The following is a 19,824-nucleotide window of genomic DNA, read 5'->3' on the forward strand; positions in this document are numbered from 1 at the left end:
TCAACAGCACGTCACCACATGTGAAAACTGAAGACACTGGCCTCAGCCTCCCAGCGAGCCAAGGCCGATTTTCCAAAATTTTAGGTTGACTGCTGCAACCATTTGGGTCCTGCCCCTTCCAAAAGTTGACTGTAGACAAGGGAAGTAGTTGGCACGTTGAAGGCTCTGATGAATGCAAGCTGTGGACAACTACACTTCGGTGGAGGGCCGTTCAAGTTCACGCTCTTTGGGCTGGCACACACCGGTGTGCGCAGAGACCTCCAGCGGTCTAAAGCCTTGGAAAGGATACTAATGTGCGAATTTGGGTATATGAATCCAGTAATACTTAGTAATCTTCCAGAGTCTCGTCCGCTGCCTGCGTACCTTACAAGTGCGCTTAGCAAAGGACGTATGCTCAACTTTTACTGTGCGTCCGAGCTGTTGACGCGGCAGGTGTCCCAAATATAAGGTCCAGTCCCGCTGCAGGAGTGTGTTGCTGGCTCCGGCATCAAGCTTGTGTTCTGAAAGGGTCACTCCTGGAGCCAACCACCTGTGACGCGCCCCGGGCGTATTTTGAATACGATACGGGGTCTCGGGATCAAGGGTCACGATGCAGGGCACCCGAGTAATCAAAATCCACTACTTTAGTGGATGTAAACGCTACTAATGTGGTGGATTATTGGCAATCAGGGGCCATGCCACCTGGTAACACATTCCATAGCATGCCATTTTGGTAATAAAAATTAGGCCTTTCGTCAGTAAGCATGGAGAATGATCAGTGATGTGTTTCTGTACCGAGCATGTCACTTATTATTGCTAGGATCCCGTGTTACAAGTGTGGCAGTGACAAGGAGAAGCTTCATCCGAACTGCGCAAGTTCAGAACGCTTGACTCGCTGTGTAGGTTGTGATTATATTATCAGATTCTATTCAGAAGGTCTGACAAAGGACGAATACGGCCACGACGCTGTTGCCGACTGGGTCTTCAAACAAGAGGCAAGGGTGCCATTGCAACGTTGCAATGCCGTGGACTCAGGGGTCAGATATTTCCATCAGAGCTGCCTTGGCCGAGATGAACCTTCAGCATTGTCCAGAGCTAATGGCTACTATTCTATTCGCGGGAAGATTGAGAGCGAAAAGTATCCAGAGCTCAGAAATATTACCCACAAATGCTGTGAGGACTGCGTCATTGCAGCCCAAACCAGGGGCAAGGATCTCAATGAGGATAAGTTGAATTTTATCATGCATCAAGGAGTGATTGGTAGGTCTCAATAAGCACTCCATCTTTGAAGGTTGGGAACACCTATGTTTTGAATCTCCCCATGACCTTGACACAGAGTAACTAACTCTGACTTTTGCGTTGCGTTCAGAGGCAGAGACCGGCGACTTGGAGAGGAAGAGAGCCGATAGGCGATCAAGCAAGATTCGAGGCATCATTGGTGGTCAGCAGGCTCGCCTCGAAGACAATGGGACGACTTCGACCGCCATCTTTGCAACGAGACACCTCAATCAGAAAGTCAGCTTCAGCAAGAGCGCCAGCAGATTGCTGGCAGCAGTGCCCAACCTGAACAGGACAGTGATGGCAGCCTCGTATCTCCAGGCCAGTGGACTTCAGGCAGGCCAGACAGCCCAAGGACAGGCGCAGAGGGGCGCCACAGCTGCAGCAGGCGGCATGCAGGGTCCCGCAGCCCCAGAGGCAGAAGCTGCAGGACCTTCGCAAGCGCCACAGCCAGGGATCAGCCGCAGGCAGCTCAGCGCTCAGGGAGCCGAGCAGGACATCGTCCAACGGTGGCTTGCGTTCAGCCTCAAGGCCTCATCCACCGTTGCAGAGCTGAAGCGGTTCCTGCTTGACAGAGGCCAGCGGCCAGTGATCTTCACCAGAAGCGCGCTGCTCGCCAGGGTGGAAGGGCTGCTTAGATTTGAGCATCCAGAAGGTAGCTATCCATGATGGCTGTAACGATCAGCGCCTACACATCTTATGCCTGGCAAATTAATAACATGTCCTCACCATTTCCTCTGGACATCTTATGCGCTGGCAGCTAATGGATGCTGTCATGCAGGTGGACTGGAGCCGAGTGCGGCGGCGGTTGAAGAGATCACAGCCGCTGTTGAGGCCGCAGCCCAACCGGCACGGCAAAGACCAGCAAGGCAGAAGGTGGGCATCTTGTTGAGGATCCTTATGTTTGCATGTGCTTTGTGAACGCCTCTCATCTGTCAAGCTGCTGGTGCAGTGAAAGCGAGTTTGGCTGAACACACTGATTGTAAGTTATTGTTGTTACAGGCGCCGAAGAAGTCACAGCTTCAGATGGAAGCGGCCAAGTCCATTGTTAACAAGGGTGAGTGGGCGCTCTCAGCTGGAAGCTCTGATCACCTGGTGACTGTTGCACACCCGAGAAGGCTTTAACTTCTGCAGATTTGATGGAAGGGAATGATAGCCAGTCAATTGAGGCGCTCACATGTTTGCAGGAGTGAGCAGCGGCCTGCCCGTGGTCAAACTCAAGCAGATTGACGAGTTGCTCTGGACCTTCGACAAGTGCCACTACCTGCCGCAGTTGGGGGAGAGCACTCCCTCGATTGGTGTCGCTCTCTGGGCCGTCACAAGCACGCTGCACCGCGACGGGGAGTTCCCAGCACGCAACTTGTCCCAGTTGGGTCGTGCTGCCAAGGCTCCTGTTGGTTTGGTGCGCGCTGTGCAGCCAGGCAGCGATGGCAACCAGCTGCATATGGAGATATGGTTCCTCGAGGCGCGCGTGCAGACAGATAGCCAGGGGGAGCCCGAGGCAGCGGTGGCAGGGGAAGGCGGTGGGGCACGCGCAGATGTGGAGGGACGGGGTGCAGGAGAGGCAGCCACCGGTGGGGGCGTGCAGGAAGGGCATGGGCGGGGTCGGGGCAGGAAGCGTGGCCGCCGCGGCACAGGCGGGGCGCGTGGCAGCAATCGGCCCAGAAGGGGCAGCCGAGGCAGGCTCAGGCGCCCAACCGCCAGAGCCGCAGAGTTTTGGGGTCCCCCCACTGAGGGCGACGAAGACGAGGTTGGGAACCTCTTCTCTGAGTCAGATGCGGATGACCAGCCAGCGCAGCAGCACAGTGACCCAGCAGAGCCAGAAGGGCAGGCAGAGGGTGTCCTGCCTGAGGCCAGCGAAGTGCCGCCGCAGCCCACAGCTTGTGCGAGCCAGTCGCCGTTGCACGGCTGCTTGCTGGCAGATGAGTCGCCGCAGCCTGTGCCAGTCCCCAACGTGCGGCTGAGCATGCAGGGGCATGCCGCATCGCCGGCCAAAATGGCTGTGCTGGTGATCGACTACCGGCACATTGCAGCGGCCCTCTGTCATCCAAAACGGCTGAAGGTGGCTCTCGGAGGCGCTGCCGGGAGCTCGCCCATGAACGTCGAAGAGGCTGCAACTGGTGTGGCGCTGGCAATGTTGCTGGCTGAGGAGCAGAATGCGGCGCGCGCCGGAGAAGGTGAGGAGCCATCATGGCTCTCTTTGTCCTGGCTTATATGATTCCACTCACAGTGAGTTTCTAAGTTATAATGCCATGCGAATCATACCCCGAAGGTTTATCGACAGGTAATTGTCAGCAATAAGCTGACGACAGGCATGTGTTGTCTAGGTGGGAGTGCTACGGCAGCGGAGCAGTCGCAGTCAGCCTTGGAGCAGTCACCGCTGTCTGGCGCCATGGTCTTCTTTGATCCTGCTCTGGAGCTCGCTGCCGATGAGGAGCCAGCTTCCTCCTACCGCTCTGCAGATGGCCCAGCAGGCATGTACAAAATCCTGCTCTGTCATTCCTGTGAACTTGTCAACTGACTGCTCTCATACGCTGGTGTAGTTGATTTGTTCATGTCTTGTCTCTCAATGCTGAAGTGTCTGCTTGCCCCTTTGCCTGAGCCATGCCTGTCTTTCACGCACCCTGCTCCACATGCTGTGCTTGCCCCTTTGCCTGAGTCATGCCTGTCACTCACGCACCCTGCTACATATGATGTGGTAGAGTGCCGCACCTAAGGGTCATCTGGGTAATACTAACAACAGGAATAAATTTGAGCTTGACATCCTAGCAAGACACTAGGGAAGATATTGCTTGAATGCGGTAATAATCGCGGATTGTAAGCAGCTGTGTGTTGGTGCGCGCAGGTCGACCGTCCCTGGAAGTTTCCTCCCCTGGGATCAACATGGAAGCTGCAATGGGTGTCATCGCAGGGCTGGCATGTCAGCTGAACCCCTCGCCGCAAGCCAGAGGCCATTCGAGCGCGCACAGTGACGTGCAGATTCTGCCAGATGACACAGTCTATGTCCTAACAGATGACAGGAGGATAGTGGGGACGGCAGAGGTGGTGCATATTGGGCCTGGCACACGGTTCCACGGTGCTGAGCTTGAGGGGTTTGGTGTTATTTGCGGGCTCACCATCACAGACGCAACTGGGGCTGGACACCAGAAGGCATGGTTGAGCGACACAGATGAAGTCAGAGCAGGCAGAACACCCTTGGAAGCAATTGGGGGCAATCAGATGGTGGCAGTTCCCGAGAGGTGCCTTCGCTTTCTGAGGCGCCCACCGGCGGCTGGAGAGTGACTTGCAATGTGATCTTTGCACTTTCAAGCTAAGTCAGTTTCAAGCTTAGTCAGAATTGGCGTGTGAGCATGACGCAAATGTAGCATCAATTTTTTTTATGTCCTAAATTTGATATTGCAATGAGGACTGTAGTAGGTTGTGACCAAGTCTGCCTCACTACAAGGCGTTGCACATCCATGCGCTCTACGCAACTAATATTAGTCACTCACTTGTCCCTCTCTGCACATGTGCGCAACAATCATGACGGTAACCAGATATCATGCATGTAACAATCTGTAAGGTAATTTTGCTCCCGGTTGCCTCACATGCTCAACCTTCGAATCTGAAGTGGCCAGTGGGATGGAGCACTTCTGCTTGAAGACAGAGCACTGCTGCTGACCGCCACAAGGTAGTGGCGGTGGAGGGCAAGAAAATAAATCCCCTGAGCCTATCTTATAATATTATTAACCCCATCTGTCATTGAGCAGCCTGGCTCGTTCTTGCTGTTTCTCTACGATGTCGGTGTCGAAATCCACTCACATAGAATGTTGAACGTGGAAGAATTGCTACAAGATTCTTCTCAGCATCATCGCACTTCTTGGTCGCTGCATAAAGACACACGGCATGTCACATCAGATGGCGCAAAGGTGATGCCCTTATCTTGCCGGCACCCACGCTATGGTACACGCACGCGATGTGTATCAATCAAATGTGCCACAAGCGACAGAATTGGGGTGTCAATTTGCTGCACAGCGTGGGTGCCCCTCCTTGATGGGCACATCTCTTTACATCGAGCAGCCATCTGAGATCGCCAGGGTTGAGGACGTGCTGTCCGTGCAGCACGCACTCAGCGTCAATATTTAGACTCTTTCAATATTGATTATTGATGGTATTCTTGTGAAAGAGTCTCTTGACCGGCCCTGTAGGTATCGCACGCTATGAAGAGGCTTTTGCAGTCCAGGGTTGGGGCAGCACACCTCTGAACATAGGACCTGCCACCTTTGTAATCTTGCTCAAACGAAACCCTGAAATGCCTTCTCGAAGAGTGTGGTTTTCGAAATTCCTTCAAGCACCACGGCTGTGTGTGCAGGAAACCTAGTAATCTTCAACCACTGAACTTCCTTGAAGGCGGGAGCCATGCATGCACACACCGCCCTCATTCACTGGGCACTGGTCATGTACAGGTGAGATCTCAGGAAAGCAAGAGTATGATCCAAGTGTAGAAGTGCTGTAGAAATCGGGTTGAAGCCGCGGGCCAAAGCCTTGGAGCCTTAAGCATCATGCTGATGATCATAATGATGCCATCGGGTCAGTACTAGTATAAATGGCGTAAGGCTACCCATTAAGAGATTCCAGTGGGACCACCGTCGAACATTATAACCTGAGAGAAATTTCTTTAAAGCATCAAGCATCTCGAGATGTGCTCATGAGCAACGCATGTCTTGTGCTGCAGGTGCAACCCATGCCATGCCCGTGGCCAGTGGGCACGTACACATGTGCATCAACGTTTCAGGCAATTGCAAGTTGCCACAATGGCTACCCAACACCGGTGTTGGTAGCAAGTGAATAGTGGGTACCCACTAGTTATTTGCCACACCATTGCCCTCAGTGTACTCTTAAAAAGCAATCACTCGATTATAACTAGAAGGCGCCTCTACAGTGTAATATTGTTGTCAATAGATCAGATTGATATTATTGTTGCATTCATTTATTTTATATTTAATTATATTGAACAAGCTCGGCTCGCAAGGCTTCAAGCCTTGTTGCTCCAATTGGTCAAATATATGCATTATTCTTTTTTATCTGATAATTCTTGCAAAGCAGAATTAAAGCCACTGCAAATATTAAGGCTTGAAACTCGAATTCACAATGTGGAGATAAAGTCCATGCAATGGGTGACTCGTTAAACATTAATTGAAGCTGAAGGGCTAATTGGCTTCTGATAAATATTTTAATATCATGGTCATTTATTTGGATGGTCCAAACAAGCTGTCGACATGAGAATGATCACTCACAGGCTTGCATGGACACTAAAGTCCCCCCAGGTTTTGGTAGAAAGTGAAGCCAATGACGGTACTGCAACATGCTCAGCCTATAGGTAGCTAACCAGATATTTACTATAATTACACCTTGAGGATCTGGTCCAGAGTCACATGCATGCCATATGGGCGCATGTTGCCGACTGTTGACATGACCTCTCCAAGAGTCATCAAAAAATCACATTATGACAGACATATCTTCTTAGAACCAATACAAATCTTTTGAAGACTGAAGGTCTTTATTGTCATTAATGGTGGGCAGTGGGTCATGGCCTTCCTCTAACTAAGGAAGCTTCACAACCTGGCAGGCAATCTTTCTAAGTAGCAATTCTTGTCAAGGTTCATACTGTTCATTTTTTGGCTGCTGGCAGTCAACATGCTATTAACTATTAACAACGTGGACACCTGTACATATATACAAATTTTAAGTATTAATACTAATATTAATTTGTAGTATTAGCCGTATAATTTTATCATAATATTATGATATGCTGCCAAAAATAAAATTCAACGAATTTAATTTGGTGGACCTTCATCAAAGTTTTAAAAACATGACAGGGACACCTCCATTCACGACAGGCATTGATCACATTTTGACACTTATATGAGATAGAGAGAGGCACTGCTCAGAGCTACATGAATTGCAAGAGTTGCAGGAAGTTTCAATAGGCTGCCTTTCGCTTGAACAACTGATAATTTTTAACAGCAATGCATATTTACATTAACAACATAAGAAGCTGGCACTCTGTGTTAATTATTTGCTTTAAGTGTGTGGAGAGAACAAGCTGCTAAGAGATCTTGAGATTTTTGAGCCAATTGGCAGATGATTCCACAGCGCACTCCCTTCCCAAAAAGGATCTGATGAATTGTAGAACAATCAGATTACTGTACTCTATAGAAGATTACTGTACTCTATATAGAAGCTACTGACTTTCAAAGTTTGAAACAGCATCGAGAACATCAAAATTGGCAGACAAGGCGAGATGCTCATTGCCAAATTTTCAAATGTGCCAATATTTATGTGTCCTCATCATCGCCGCCGCTGCTGTCTGAGGAGGCATCGGACCGCGCATCCTGCCAGTCCGAGTCGGAGCTGGTGCCGCTGTCCAGGTTTGTGAGGTCGGCGTGCAGCGCTTCCACAGCATTGCCTGCCATGCCGCCCAAGTGCTGATACTGTTCAAGCTTGGAGAGGAGCACCACCTGCTGCCCGAGCTGGAAAGCTTCAAGGGCTGCATGCACACCCGCCTCCCCCAGCTCCGCCGCATGGGGAACTTGTCGGGCGCTGGGCAGGCGGCGCTCTCCCCTCCCAGCGGCTTGCTGCACTTGCTGGGCGTAGTGCTCATAAAACACTACCATATCCCTGGCCTCACGCCGCACGATGGTCATCTCTTCGGAGCACCGCTTCAAGCGCTCCTGCTGCTCCGCCAGCGCGGCCAGTTTCCTAGCCAGCAACCCTGCCTGAGCAGATTGTCGCTGCCACGGCAATGTGTCTGCCGCGAGCAAGCCAGGGGCGGTCAAGCGCTGGCAGTCATACTGCGCTCCCTGATAGTCCCCAGGGGCGGCATGCCAGCGCCGCAGCTGAAGGATGTCATCGCTGACTTTGGACACGATGGCTTCCATCTGGCGCCGCAACCGCTTCAGGCTAGTGCGCTCACGATATGCCGCTGTCTCCAGCTGTCTCTGTAGGGCGTAGTAATCCACGAACCTGGCTGCAATGGAAGCATGTAGCTGCTGAATCATGAACCTCTTCCGCTGACCCCCTATCTCCTGGTACAACCGGTCTGCCTCCACCCACCGCAGCTGTACCCGGTGCCTGCGCTCCCACGCTGCCAGCTTGCCCTCAAGGACTCGGCGGTGCTCATGCCGCATTTGCTCGGAGAGCGATTGCTGCCCCTCAGCTGCGAGAGTCACACTGCCACCCAGCGCGTACAACTCCTCCAAGCAGCCTTGGTAGTGGTGCTCCCATGTAAGACGGGCCTGCGAGTAAGAATCCTGACATCAGTGATTCATGCATCTTTATGTATCTTCCAAAGGTGTGCATCCCATTTGCTCTTTACAAAAACTCCACCAGTATGCACATCCTGTCATGTCTTGTCCTGTCATGTCATCTACAAGAGCTTGCATCATATGAAAGGAGAACTCACCAGGTCCGTCATGTAGTCCTCCCGCGTGGCAGTCGCCATGCGCTTCAAGATGTGTGCAAATTTCCTGTAATGTGCCCAAGCCTGTTCAATGTTGTCACCAAAGGAGTTTCCTGCCGCTAGCATGCGGCGGGCGCCATACTTTTCTTGGCATGCCGGAATGTGAGCCTTCACATGCCACGGCCCCACTGCCAGGCCAGGCATACCCTCCACGTTTCCTTGAACCATCCTGCCAGCACAACACATCACCATTCAAAGGGGACGCTGCTGTGCACTCCGACGAATCCACACACTCATAGCATGACTAGTACTAGACACTAGGAGTGAAATTGTTCCATGCAATAATTGTACAGGGCACATCTTGACGTAAACGCCAGGCATGATGGACGAAAGATTATACCTTCGCCAATATGGGTCAAACTGGCAAGCAATGTCAATGAAGAAGTACTTCAGATCCTTGCCCTCCTCAGGCTTGAACTCCTTCAGCAGACGCTGCAGGAGCAACTCGTAGTAAACAAAGCACTCCGGTGTGAACAGGTTTGCCGCCACGAGAACATACCCGTGGCGGCAAACTGCTGCTGCCACGCCCTACGCACAAGCACATGCGGGAGTGTCAGACCGGCTCCAAAGCACCAGCACATCTTCTTGTTACACGCTTTCCTGCCAAGCAAGGTACATCCTGCAGAGCTGCAATTTAAGGCTGCCATAACCCTACCCCTTGTTGAACTCGCCAGATCCAAGCAAGACCCAATCAACCGTGGGCATGGTATTCAGTATTTTTACCACCTGAAGCAAGGCACGCTAGGGTGCTGCCAAGTATTACCCTTGCCAGCCGGGGCCAGGAAAAAAAGAGAAAAAAATCATGGATATATGAGATGCATGCCAACATCAGTAAGCGCAACAAGATCCCAGAAAAATGCGAGGAGACTCACTTGCACATATAGGCGCAGCTGCGTGTCTGAGGCGGTTGGCGTGGCAGCAACGAACTGAGAGCAGACCGGCCGCTCCAGCGCCGCCGGGTCCAAGGCCTTCCGTTGAGCGAGCAAGGCCTTCACCTCTTCATCAGCAATGAAGGGGCTATAGGGCAGCTTCGGCTGCAGGAAATCAGAGGCTTTGCCCGCCGCCCTGAGCTGCGTGAGTCCCAGGCAGGCGTCAGCAATGGCTGCCACGCAAGTGCGAAAGCAGCAAGGACACTGCACAGTGGGGCCCCCGGAGGCACGACTGTCCAGAGATTCCTGGGTCGCCGGGCCCACCTCAGCTGCATCTCTGCCAGTTTGAGCCGCGAGGCTGCCTGCTTCCATTTCTGGTGGCGATGACGACGCTGCTGCTTCCCTCTGAGTGTTCTCCTGGGGCGGCGGCGGCTGGCCGAGCTGCAAGTCTGAGTCACCGCTGAGCCCTGCCTCCGAACAGATGGGCTGCACGCCAAGCCTGTTGAGGTCATGTGTGGCGATGTCCATTCTGCGCCACTGTCTGACCGCCACTGGGAGGTTCCTCCAGATATTTTTGGGCAGGCCACTCAGTTGCCCGTACGGCACACAGCCGTTCCTGACGTGCACCTCCTCCAGGGCGCTAGTCCAGGCGACCATTGAGGTTGGGCTGGCGAGGCTGAGCTCATGCGTCTGCAACATGAGCGCTCCAGAGTAGTAAACCAGCGGCCTCTGTGGCGTTGCAGGAAAGCATCCCATGCTCACAGGATCGACTGTGAAGGCGGCACTGCACCCGCCACACCTGAATGCTGGGGGGCTGACCTCTGTCCTGCCGCTGATCGAGACATACACAAGCCTGCTGATCGTCTCCACCTGCTCCCACACTGATCCCACCCTCCCAGCCTGACTGCATGGACTGCAAGCGGGCAGGGCTGCTCTGGCAGCTGTCAAAAACTCTGCCTGCAGCTGCTGCTTCAGTGCTGCTTGGCGTGCAGGCTGACCAGCTTGGAAACATGTGTTCCTGAATACATTGTCATCAAAGCACGCATCCCATGCTTGGTGCAGCCGTCTATTATCCTCTTGAGCTGCCTGTTTCCGCAGACGCCGGCGTGAGGGCGGAGGCTGATAATAGGCAGCAGCGGCTTCTCCATCTCCATCTGCAAAGCCATCCTGCTGTTCTTCCTGCTGAGCTGTGTTTCTTGCAGGGATCCGCCAGGATGGAAGGGCGCTGGCCGGCCTCCGGGGTCCCCTCGGTGCAGATGTTGCCACAGTGCTGCCTAGGTTCCTCCCAAATCTGCGGCCTGGCTGCAGCAGAGCAGGAGTGTCGGCTGATGGTATCACCTTGACACTGACCCTCCACCTCTTGTTCCTGACCATTCGTCCTGCATGAAGTCATCACACAACGGTTTCTGCAAGTGATCCACCAGGACATTAAAGGAATGAGAAGTACATCAGCAGCATGCCTTCTAGTACAAGTGATACAACTATCCTTACAAGCACCTGGGCTACTTGCTACTCTTTGGGGTGCACAGTCCTCTCCAGATGCTCCTCATCAGATTGGCATTCCAAGCAAAGCCAGGTCAGGGCAGACACCCACGGCTACTCACAGCAGCAGAGGGATCGTAACGCTCACCAGAACAATTGAACTTGATGTTGGTTTAGATTGTAGACGACTTCAGTGTCTGTCCGGTGCATCAGTGCTCAATTCAGGTGAACGCTCTGTGTTGCCTGCACGCATTTCATTTCAAGGAATTGGCTTGGCAGGGCATGCAGTCACTACGAAAGAAGTAGACATGCACGTCGATGGTCGTGACATTCGATTAGCTGAGTCCAAACAAGTCAAGGATGGGGATGCCAAAAAACCGGCAAAAGTGCGAACCTCACATGGCCAGCGACAGAAGACTTCAAGAATTCGTTTAAATTACTCCCATAAACATTTGCGGCCGTCCCACCCCCCTTTCAAATCCTACTTTGCAACGGTAACCTGGCAAATGGCATTGCTGTCTTCGCAGAAACGAGTAGCGCACGATCCTATAGATACAGGCTTGACCGAAATAATTAGCTTGACGGAGGTACTATGCAATGCTGAGATTGTTGTAGGTAAATCTGAAGGATGTGCAGCATTGCTTTTGTTATTGCACGCCCCGAAGGGGCGTGCTCAGAAAGAGAGCCAAATCCACTAATGTAGTGGAGTGCATGTCCACTAAAGTAGTGGATTTTGCCCGACAGAGTAGGATGCACGATGTGGGGACATGTCAAAAACCCTACATGCACTCTCAAGTCCATCGTCAGCTCATGGAAAAGGTCTGATGTTTCCTGGTTCCATATTACTAAGCAGGGTCTGGTTGTATGAAAGATCTTCGTCACCATCGCTGAGACAGGTGTTGGCTCGACAAAGCCGTCCTGCGGACGTTACAGAAAAGGTACATTTCCAGCAGTGAGGCCTGTTCGAGGGAGAGGTGAAGCAAAACACGGCATTAAACAAATGCTAAGATAGTAGATCAAGTATATACTGCACGCTCATCGTTTTTCGCGCGGAAAACCACAGTCCAATACTCAATCTCTCATCCTATAAGCAAGGGGTACCGTACAAACAAATCTTACAAAATATTTGACCGGTCACAATATTCTCAGGAAATTCCTGCCAAGTTTCCAACCAGCTGGTGCTGTGATTTGAAGGGAGCGGTGGACTTGAGGGAAGCCCTCGAGGTACTTTTGGTGTCGATCATTTTCCCTGACAAGGCCAATCCTGTGTTCATTATCCCAAATTCAGCACGATTTCTTTCTCTCAACATATACACTGTGCTGGCAGGTGAGTTACAGCGGACGAAACAACATCAGTACTGGACACACTAGAGGACCTGGAGAAGCCTGAGGGTGTCTGGAACGGAATGAATGCCAACTAGGAACGCGGATCACCTGTCCCTGCCAGGAGAAATGCCAGCTCTGGACATCGATGGGCAGCAATCCCAGGTCCGCTCTTCCCACAGCAAAGCTCGAAGGAGTACCACCTATCATCACCTGGATGTCCGGTTAACTCGGCTCCACAGGATTTGAGGCCAGTCCCAAAGGAACGGAATACATTTTCTAAGCGCCATAAGAGCCGTTGGGCGCAGGGAATTGCAGAACTTTCAGCCGGTGCAGAAGATAGCATGATGGCTGAACAAGATCAGTTTGTCAACACTCTTATGTCGCAGAACTTTCAGCCATTGCAGATCATAGCCTGGTGGCTGGACTTGTCTGGTTTGTCAACATTCTTCTGTTGAAGTGCGCTGAATTTCTTGTGTGTTTGTCTGACAGGCGTCTCCTGCCAGCCCGCCTCCGCGGCCGCCCTCGCCAGACCAACCCAGGAGGAAGTCTTTTGTCGCCCGCAGTGTATCCAGGTGTCTATTACACCACTTGTGCCACTGCAACTGCTCTCACAGAAGCCTTGAATGCATGCGCTGCCTTTACTTCACAGGACTCAAAATAAAGATTTACCGTATGTTCCGATCCTGATTCCGAGTCTCTCTGTGGGCCTTGGTGGTTACAAAGCCACCTCGTGAGATTCTCTGGGCGGGGTTGAGGCATGCAGTGATCCTTGGCAGCTTCTCTGACTCGACACTGTTTGGCAGATGTCCATGCAGCTGATAGGATCACACACTGCATCAAATGAGCAACGCAGGGAGAAACAGGACTGGCTTCTGCTTGGGGAGCAAGAGTGACTGCAACATAACAAACTCAAGGAGCAATGAGGACCGAAACAGAAATAGGATGGCGTGTTGATCCTCGAGAGGGGACTCTCTGACAAAACTCGAAGATATAAAGCTATCTGCTTGTCACAGGTCGCTGTCATGGGGCGGTGCCTCTCCTTCGGTGGAAAAACTGGAAATGCGAGCGCAGCGGATATTCGGCGCAAAACTGGGCGAGTTGCAGGATCCTCTGATGGAGGTGGACATCATGACGCGCACGCCGCTGCAAAACGCGGTCGTGGTGAGTCATCACATGAGTCATCACATGACCCTTGTAGCTTTCGTGGAGTGGTCAGAGAAGAGCCCGAATTCACACGACCTGAGCAGGGTTTGCGGGGATTCACACACCTTGCTTGCCCTGTTACACACAGAGGAGAGCGGGAGGTCCATTTAATGCCTTGAGCACACGAATTTTCTAGTCCTCGAGCTGCATGCGCGCATGTGCGCACATGCCATTGTACATTTCCGTTTCCAGGCACGCCACAATCAGATCCCAGAGAAGGGGATAACCCGAATTTGTGACTTTGCTGCTGCCGCATCAGGTATGTCCAGGGCTTGTGCCCACTGCTGTTCTACCGAAGATCCTTTTTTTGAAAATATTGAAATTCCTGTGACAGGCATTGGAAGAGACATTTCTGGTGGCTCGCCTGACCATTGCGCTGTACTCCTACCTGGGTCTGGGAACTCAGTGGACTGGGAAACTGCTGCGACTGATTCTGTACGCCATGCTCCTGCTGCCAGGCTTCATTCAGGTGCGAGCAAATTCTCAACCCAAACATAAAACTTAGAGACTCTAAACCCTTGAATAAACAACCCTCTGGTGTACCCTAGAAAAATATCCAGATGGAATAAAGCACGATGCAGAATCTGTGAGCTCAATTGCTGCTGCTGCAATGAAGCTTGACGTTTCAGTCTGGTTTGCTGTGTTCGCCATGATGCCCTGTTGCCGGAGCTAGCGGGTGGCAGAATCGAATCTGCTGTTTTCCAGACGAGCAAATCACCTCGTGTCTTTGGGCGTGTGCCTGCCATATGGCTTGCCTGAGATTCACTAGACTCACGAAACCGTGGACGGTACACAACAGAAAAACTAGAGTGTAGTGCGTGCTCTGCCAAAGTCATCCAAGCACTGCAGGCGGCATGCGCAACTGCCGGTGCCAGGTAAGTGAACTACAAGGGCGTTGCAGTGTACACCCTATAACAGAATATATAGAGTTTTGGCAGAAATATCCTGATTCCTAGTATTCATAGACATCAATCTTGCATGTGGGGTGCGCAGATGGCGGTGTATTATTTCTTCTCGCCGCGGGTCACGCGGTCCGTAGTGTATGGTGCGGCGGCCCGTAATCGGCTCGACATCCACAGACCGCCCGCGAGTCAGACGGTGCCGGAGGGCGGTTTCCCCGTAGTCATCTACATAACTGGTTAGTCACCCCTCAGTAATGGGAATTTGGCATATACAGACACTTATACATTTCCTCGTGGGATGACTAGGCACAGGGCTGACATGGGCGAAAGTCCAGTGTGCACGCTATCAGCTGTCCTGCTGATCAATTCAATACGCGAATAATCATTTGGCTGACATTCTGGCAAGAGACCTTGCTGCTGCACCGACACATGCTGTAGGCTGGCATGCATAAGCTATAGCAAGCCTGTCAGACGCGTGCACTTGGGCCCTTGAATTCGAATGGACCATGCATCAGCCAGAAAGGCGCTGGTAGATATTCCGAAATGCTCAGTGTGAAAGGCCCACAAAGAGGCTTGGCGCCTCCTGGTGGCCACTATGGCATCTTGGAAGGGCTTGGGCAAGTGTGTTATTAGTACCAATGCACATTTTCCAATTCCTGGGCAGCTAGGAGTACGTCTGGGCAATAGGGTTTATATTCCGGGGGTGACTCCAGGGGGTGCGTGGACTATTGGGTACAAGGCGTGGGGGTCGCTGCTGGGGCGGCGGCTGAGCAAGCACGGCGTTATCGTGTACTGCCTCGACTACAGGAATTTCCCGCAGGTCAGACCCTCTGCATGTCCATCATCCATCGTAGTGTGATGGCAATTGAGTCTTTGCTTTGCAATGTCAAATTCACACGTGAATCACATGCCGCCTGCATTGCTTGGGTGCGAACTTTTGCCAGGCATGACAATTTAGTTGCGGTATACTCCACACCAGACCACACTGCACTGGGCAGTGACAGACTGCCTACAAGACCAGTGAGCCCCAGGTGGCTCCCAACAGGTCTCTAAAATATATGATAAGAACAGCTGGATTCGCTATTTGATTCAGCTATTCGGTTACATGCTGGCCACATTGTTGCCCGGCAAGGCGTAGGTGTTTGTGGCAGCCTTACTGTGGCCTGGGCAGCCAAACACATTGTCTCATTCTTCCAGGAAACACAGGCGACGTTTATAAATTACATTATAAGTGACTGATCACAACGCTGCAGGGTACTGTGCTGGACATGCTACGGGACTGCAACACGGGGATCAGGTGAAATCTCAACCCTAACCTGAATTGTACCGTAAAAACTGAACAAAACAAAATTATAATGCAGTTAAAGAACTGCAACACGGGGATCAGGTGGGTGCCACGAGGAAATGCAATCACTTCACACCTGCAACTGTTGTGAATGCAACAATATGCACAACAGGCTTTCCAGCCTAAACCTGAGCATGAGTAAATAGATACGGACCGAGCCAGGATCCTTTGTTCGTCTCTTTGGGATCCCTCTTTTCATGTCCGCCCGAGAGCTTTGACTTGACTCTGACGCCAGTGTTTCTGCCAATCCTCCTTCGTTGCTGCACGCCCTCCAGGCAGATTTTCAGTCGTTCATGGGAGGAAGGAAGGTGACTGACAAGGTGGTGTGGGTGTATGTATCAGGTGGGTGCTGCACCATGCGCAGCAGCACGGGGGCGATCCCTCTCGCATGCACCTCGTCGGCCAATCCTGCGGCGCGCAGCTCGCCACGCTGGCGCTCATCACGCAGGTGACTCATCATTACCTTATCATGTTTTAGCACTTGTGACTTACATATTTGCAGCGTTCACTGGCAGAGGCCAGCACGCATGCATGTGAGGGAAATGGGCATCTGCACATGCAGAAGTAGGAGCATATGCTGCAGGTTGGGCCTGTCGGGATACATAGATATGGCCAGCACCCACTTCAGCAAAACTCCAACATCCCAATTCCGTTGGGGCCGATCTGTGTTCTGTGTTTTTGCTGGAAGTGTGGTCCTCTTGGAGAGCTCACAAGTTGAGGGAAAGCAGGCTGTTGGCAATTTCAAGGCACAGGTTCTGCCTGTGACAATTAAGCCCTGCCGTAGGCATGTGATGCATGCTGAAGCCATGCTCAGGTATACAGACTTGTCACAATGTCACCTTGGCCATTCCTGGGGCACTTCGAGTCCCAGGATGCTCTCTCAGTAGCAGTCACTGCCGGCTGTAGCCTCAGTTCATTTTTCCACAGCTGGTTTTTCGAAGTTGGACTCTAGACATTTGGGATTTGAATTCGAATTTTCTGTTGCAGACAAAGCAGGATTGCTATTATTTCATTCTGGACTTGGGATTTGAAGCCGAATTCGAATGATTCCGCAGACGAAGCTGCACCAAGTTTTTAGAATCTGGAGTTGGAGTTTGCACCTGAATGTGAATTTCCTGCCGCAGACGGAGCAGGACCACCAGAAGGCGCAGCTGCCGGGCGGCTTCCCGGCCTGGTCCCCCCGCAAGGTCCAGTCACTCATCGGCGTCTCGGGGGTTTACAATTGCTTCGACCTGGCGGATCACTTCAACCAACGGGGCCTCTACCGCCGCCTGTTTGACCGGATCATGTCTGTCAACGGCCGCGCCGCTCTGAAGCTCTTCTCTCCTACCTACTGCGTAAAGGTGGGCATTGTTCCTATCCATATAATGATTTTCAGAAGGTACAGGCGTGCAAGCCTCTTACACTTAGGCGACAGACCCACATTAGTAATGTGTGTGAGAAAAATGCACCTGTCTGTGAACGGCTGCGCTGCACTGAAGCTCTTCTCATCGAGCTCCTGGGTCACAGCACGCTCTCACTTTTGCAAAGATCACTCTTCACACAAGTGCCGTTTTGAGACATTACAGACCTTCATACATGCGGGCTATTTCCATCCTTGCACCATGGTTTTGCATGGCTCTAACGTTCTACAGGGAGGGCAATTAGTACGTGCTGCCGGATGCTGCTGCAGCTGAAATGTGCTGCTGCTACAAGACAATTTCCCAATGGTCAGAAAGCCTTTTGTGGAAGCGAGTGGGGGATTGACTAGAGCAGGTGCACAAATACAGGATCAGAGAAAACCTATCATGAACGATTTAGAAGTTTGTCAGGCAGATATGAGAGCAACAACAGTCTTGCATTGAAATTCACCCACTTTGTGTCTTATAGAATTATCGACCCTTCGACCCGTCGATACTAAATCCTAAGTCCTAAATCCATATTCCCTAAACCCTAAGCTAAAGTGGGTGAATTATAACGTCAAGGCACAACACAGATGACAAACTGGACACCTGGCGTGGTAGCTAGGATCAAGCAGGCTGGGGCAAAAGAGAGGCCAGCGAAAGGCCAAACTGTGTCACAGCAGGAAAAGACCTGTCAAGCTCCTGCATTATGCAATCTCAGTCTGTGATGTGGCGTGGGTGGGTGATGTCAGCGCTGACATCATCGGTGATGTCATCGCAGGGCGTGGAGTGGGGGGCGAGCCTCCCCCGGGTGCTGCTCCTGCATGGAACGCGCGACACGTGCGCCCTCTATTCCAACGCAACCCAATTCCGAGACGCTCTGCTCGAAGTCGGCGCCAAGGCGAGTCTCCCTCCCTTTCACGCCAAGTGCGCATCTTAGAAAAATCAGGGGCGAATGCGAGACATGCAGGGCAGTGCAAGTTATTATTACATTGCAGGTCGGCAAACCCAAAGCCAGAGGCCATAGGGCATACATGCAGGGCGCGTATTGGATAGGTACAAAGGGCTGCCCCAGTGTAGGATGCACTGCATGTGCGCGCCAGGAGGATGCCTCCTTCCCAGGAGCACGAAGTGGGTTATGGTTGAGCAGTCGGGTATGGTTGAGAATAAAGGCAGGCCCAAGCAAAACCCAATCAACCGTGGGCACGGTACTCAGTAGCCATACCGCCCCCCGCCAACAATGAAATTATTTTTCGGTTATTCCAATTTGGGTCTTCGCGGTTCACGAACCCCTTTTGGAGGACACCGATTATTATATTTGACATATAATGCTGCTTATGGCAACCAGCGAGGGTGGGTGTTGTGGGCTGCAGATTGTTCTATGGTGGCCTCAGATGGTCTCTTCGTAGCTTTTCAATAGCTGGCACCAGCCTGAACAAAATTGCTAACCATCATGGGGTCAGTTGGACCTGGGACAGTTTCTATGGACATTAATTGCTTGCACCAAAATAATGACAGACTGCCCAAACTCCCAAGAATGTACCCTCTATGTATGTGCAACATCAAGTGAAGGGTTAGACAAGAGATGCCAGACTTTGGCAGAGTTTGGCTAAGTCTGAAGTGAGTATCCCAAAGCTAGTATGCCCCCTCCTATGTACCTGGATGGCATGATACTGCGCATCCAGAAGCAACACTGCCTGGGAGCAGGATTTGCGAAGGGAAAAAAGAGAGGTGCTGCTTGAAGATTTTCCGGCTGCTTAGATTTGGCGAGTCTAACAAGGGGCAGGATTGGGGCAGCCTTCGACTGCAGCTTGTCTACAGGACGTACCTTACCTTTTTGGCAAAAAAATGTGTTATATAAAATCTATATTTTAACTGCATGGTGATTCCCCTTGTGCGCAGGTGGAGCTGCGATCGTACGAGGGGGAGACGCACACGAGCCCGCTGATAGAGAACCCGATGCGGGGGGGCCACGACCAGCTGGTGGGCGACATCCTTTCGGTGGTGGGGGGACCTGCCAAAACGGGGGGGCCCGGCGAGAAGGGGTCCCCCACGCAGGCCCCCCTCTGCCCCGCGATACTCATTAATGCAGCCGCTCGCGTGTGTCCCTTTTGAGCAGCGGGGAATCTTTGGGAGTTGGTTCGCTGCTTCCTGGTGGGGTTCCCCCGTTGCATCGCTGCTATCCTGCTGGATGGGGATTCTGCCATGCGGGAGTCTCAAGACAGCAGGGGGACCTGACGGAAGAGGTCCCCCATGCAGTCCCCACCTCTGCCCTGCTGTGCTGACCAACGCGGCTGCTTGAGTGTGCCCCTTTTGAGCAGCGGGGGATCTGGAGAAGTTACCATTGCAGATGCTGCTTCCCGGACCCTAGATCCAGAAAGTGTCGCTCAAACAGTGTGCCTTAGAAGCAAAATGGGGATCACTTATGCATGGGTGGCGTTCTAAATTTCCAAACCCTGCGGCAGTGCATGTGGGGGGACCCCAGAACAGAAAATAAAGACAAAAACATCACGGCCAGCCATGCATTTTGCATGTCAGCGCAAAAGCAACTTCTACA

At 52.1% G+C, this 19,824-nt stretch overlaps 4 protein-coding genes across 4 annotated transcripts; 3 read left to right on the forward strand and 1 right to left on the reverse strand.

The window, feature by feature from the left end:
* Nucleotides 1–1,557: 1,557 nt before the first annotated feature.
* On the forward strand, nucleotides 1,558–6,487 carry COCSUDRAFT_49306 (hypothetical protein; the record flags this gene model as incomplete). Its single annotated transcript, XM_005642857.1, has 8 exons — nucleotides 1,558–1,912; nucleotides 2,039–2,133; nucleotides 2,260–2,314; nucleotides 2,445–3,434; nucleotides 3,585–3,731; nucleotides 4,103–5,165; nucleotides 5,609–5,702; nucleotides 5,972–6,487. The coding sequence occupies 6 exons, from the start codon at nucleotides 1,558–1,560 to the stop codon at nucleotides 4,537–4,539; spliced, it is 2,079 nt and encodes a 692-aa protein (XP_005642914.1). The 3' UTR covers nucleotides 4,540–5,165; nucleotides 5,609–5,702; nucleotides 5,972–6,487.
* Nucleotides 6,488–7,790: 1,303 nt separating this feature from the next.
* Nucleotides 7,791–8,024, forward strand: COCSUDRAFT_9849 (hypothetical protein; the record flags this gene model as incomplete). The annotated part of the gene is made up of 1 exon (XM_005642858.1): nucleotides 7,791–8,024. A coding segment is annotated over one exon (234 nt), but the record flags the coding sequence as incomplete, so codon positions are not given.
* A 2,076-nt stretch (nucleotides 8,025–10,100) lies between these two features.
* COCSUDRAFT_26375 (hypothetical protein) lies at nucleotides 10,101–11,721 on the reverse strand (the record flags this gene model as incomplete). The annotated part of the gene is made up of 3 exons (XM_005642859.1): nucleotides 11,504–11,721; nucleotides 11,258–11,352; nucleotides 10,101–11,006 (listed from the first exon to the last, which is right to left on the reverse strand). A coding segment is annotated over exon 3 (900 nt), but the record flags the coding sequence as incomplete, so codon positions are not given.
* A 1,236-nt stretch (nucleotides 11,722–12,957) lies between these two features.
* COCSUDRAFT_31755 (PRENYLCYSTEINE methylesterase) lies at nucleotides 12,958–19,382 on the forward strand (the record flags this gene model as incomplete). The annotated part of the gene is made up of 10 exons (XM_005642860.1): nucleotides 12,958–13,007; nucleotides 13,449–13,596; nucleotides 13,973–14,107; nucleotides 14,632–14,776; nucleotides 15,254–15,360; nucleotides 15,794–15,837; nucleotides 16,228–16,333; nucleotides 17,010–17,237; nucleotides 18,049–18,156; nucleotides 19,170–19,382. The coding sequence occupies exons 2-10, from the start codon at nucleotides 13,495–13,497 to the stop codon at nucleotides 19,380–19,382; spliced, it is 1,188 nt and encodes a 395-aa protein (XP_005642917.1). The 5' UTR covers nucleotides 12,958–13,007; nucleotides 13,449–13,494.
* Nucleotides 19,383–19,824: the final 442 nt, after the last annotated feature.

This window comes from Coccomyxa subellipsoidea (genome assembly GCF_000258705.1).
Source record: "Coccomyxa subellipsoidea C-169, whole genome shotgun sequence".
Lineage (NCBI taxonomy): Eukaryota > Viridiplantae > Chlorophyta > Trebouxiophyceae > Coccomyxaceae > Coccomyxa > Coccomyxa subellipsoidea.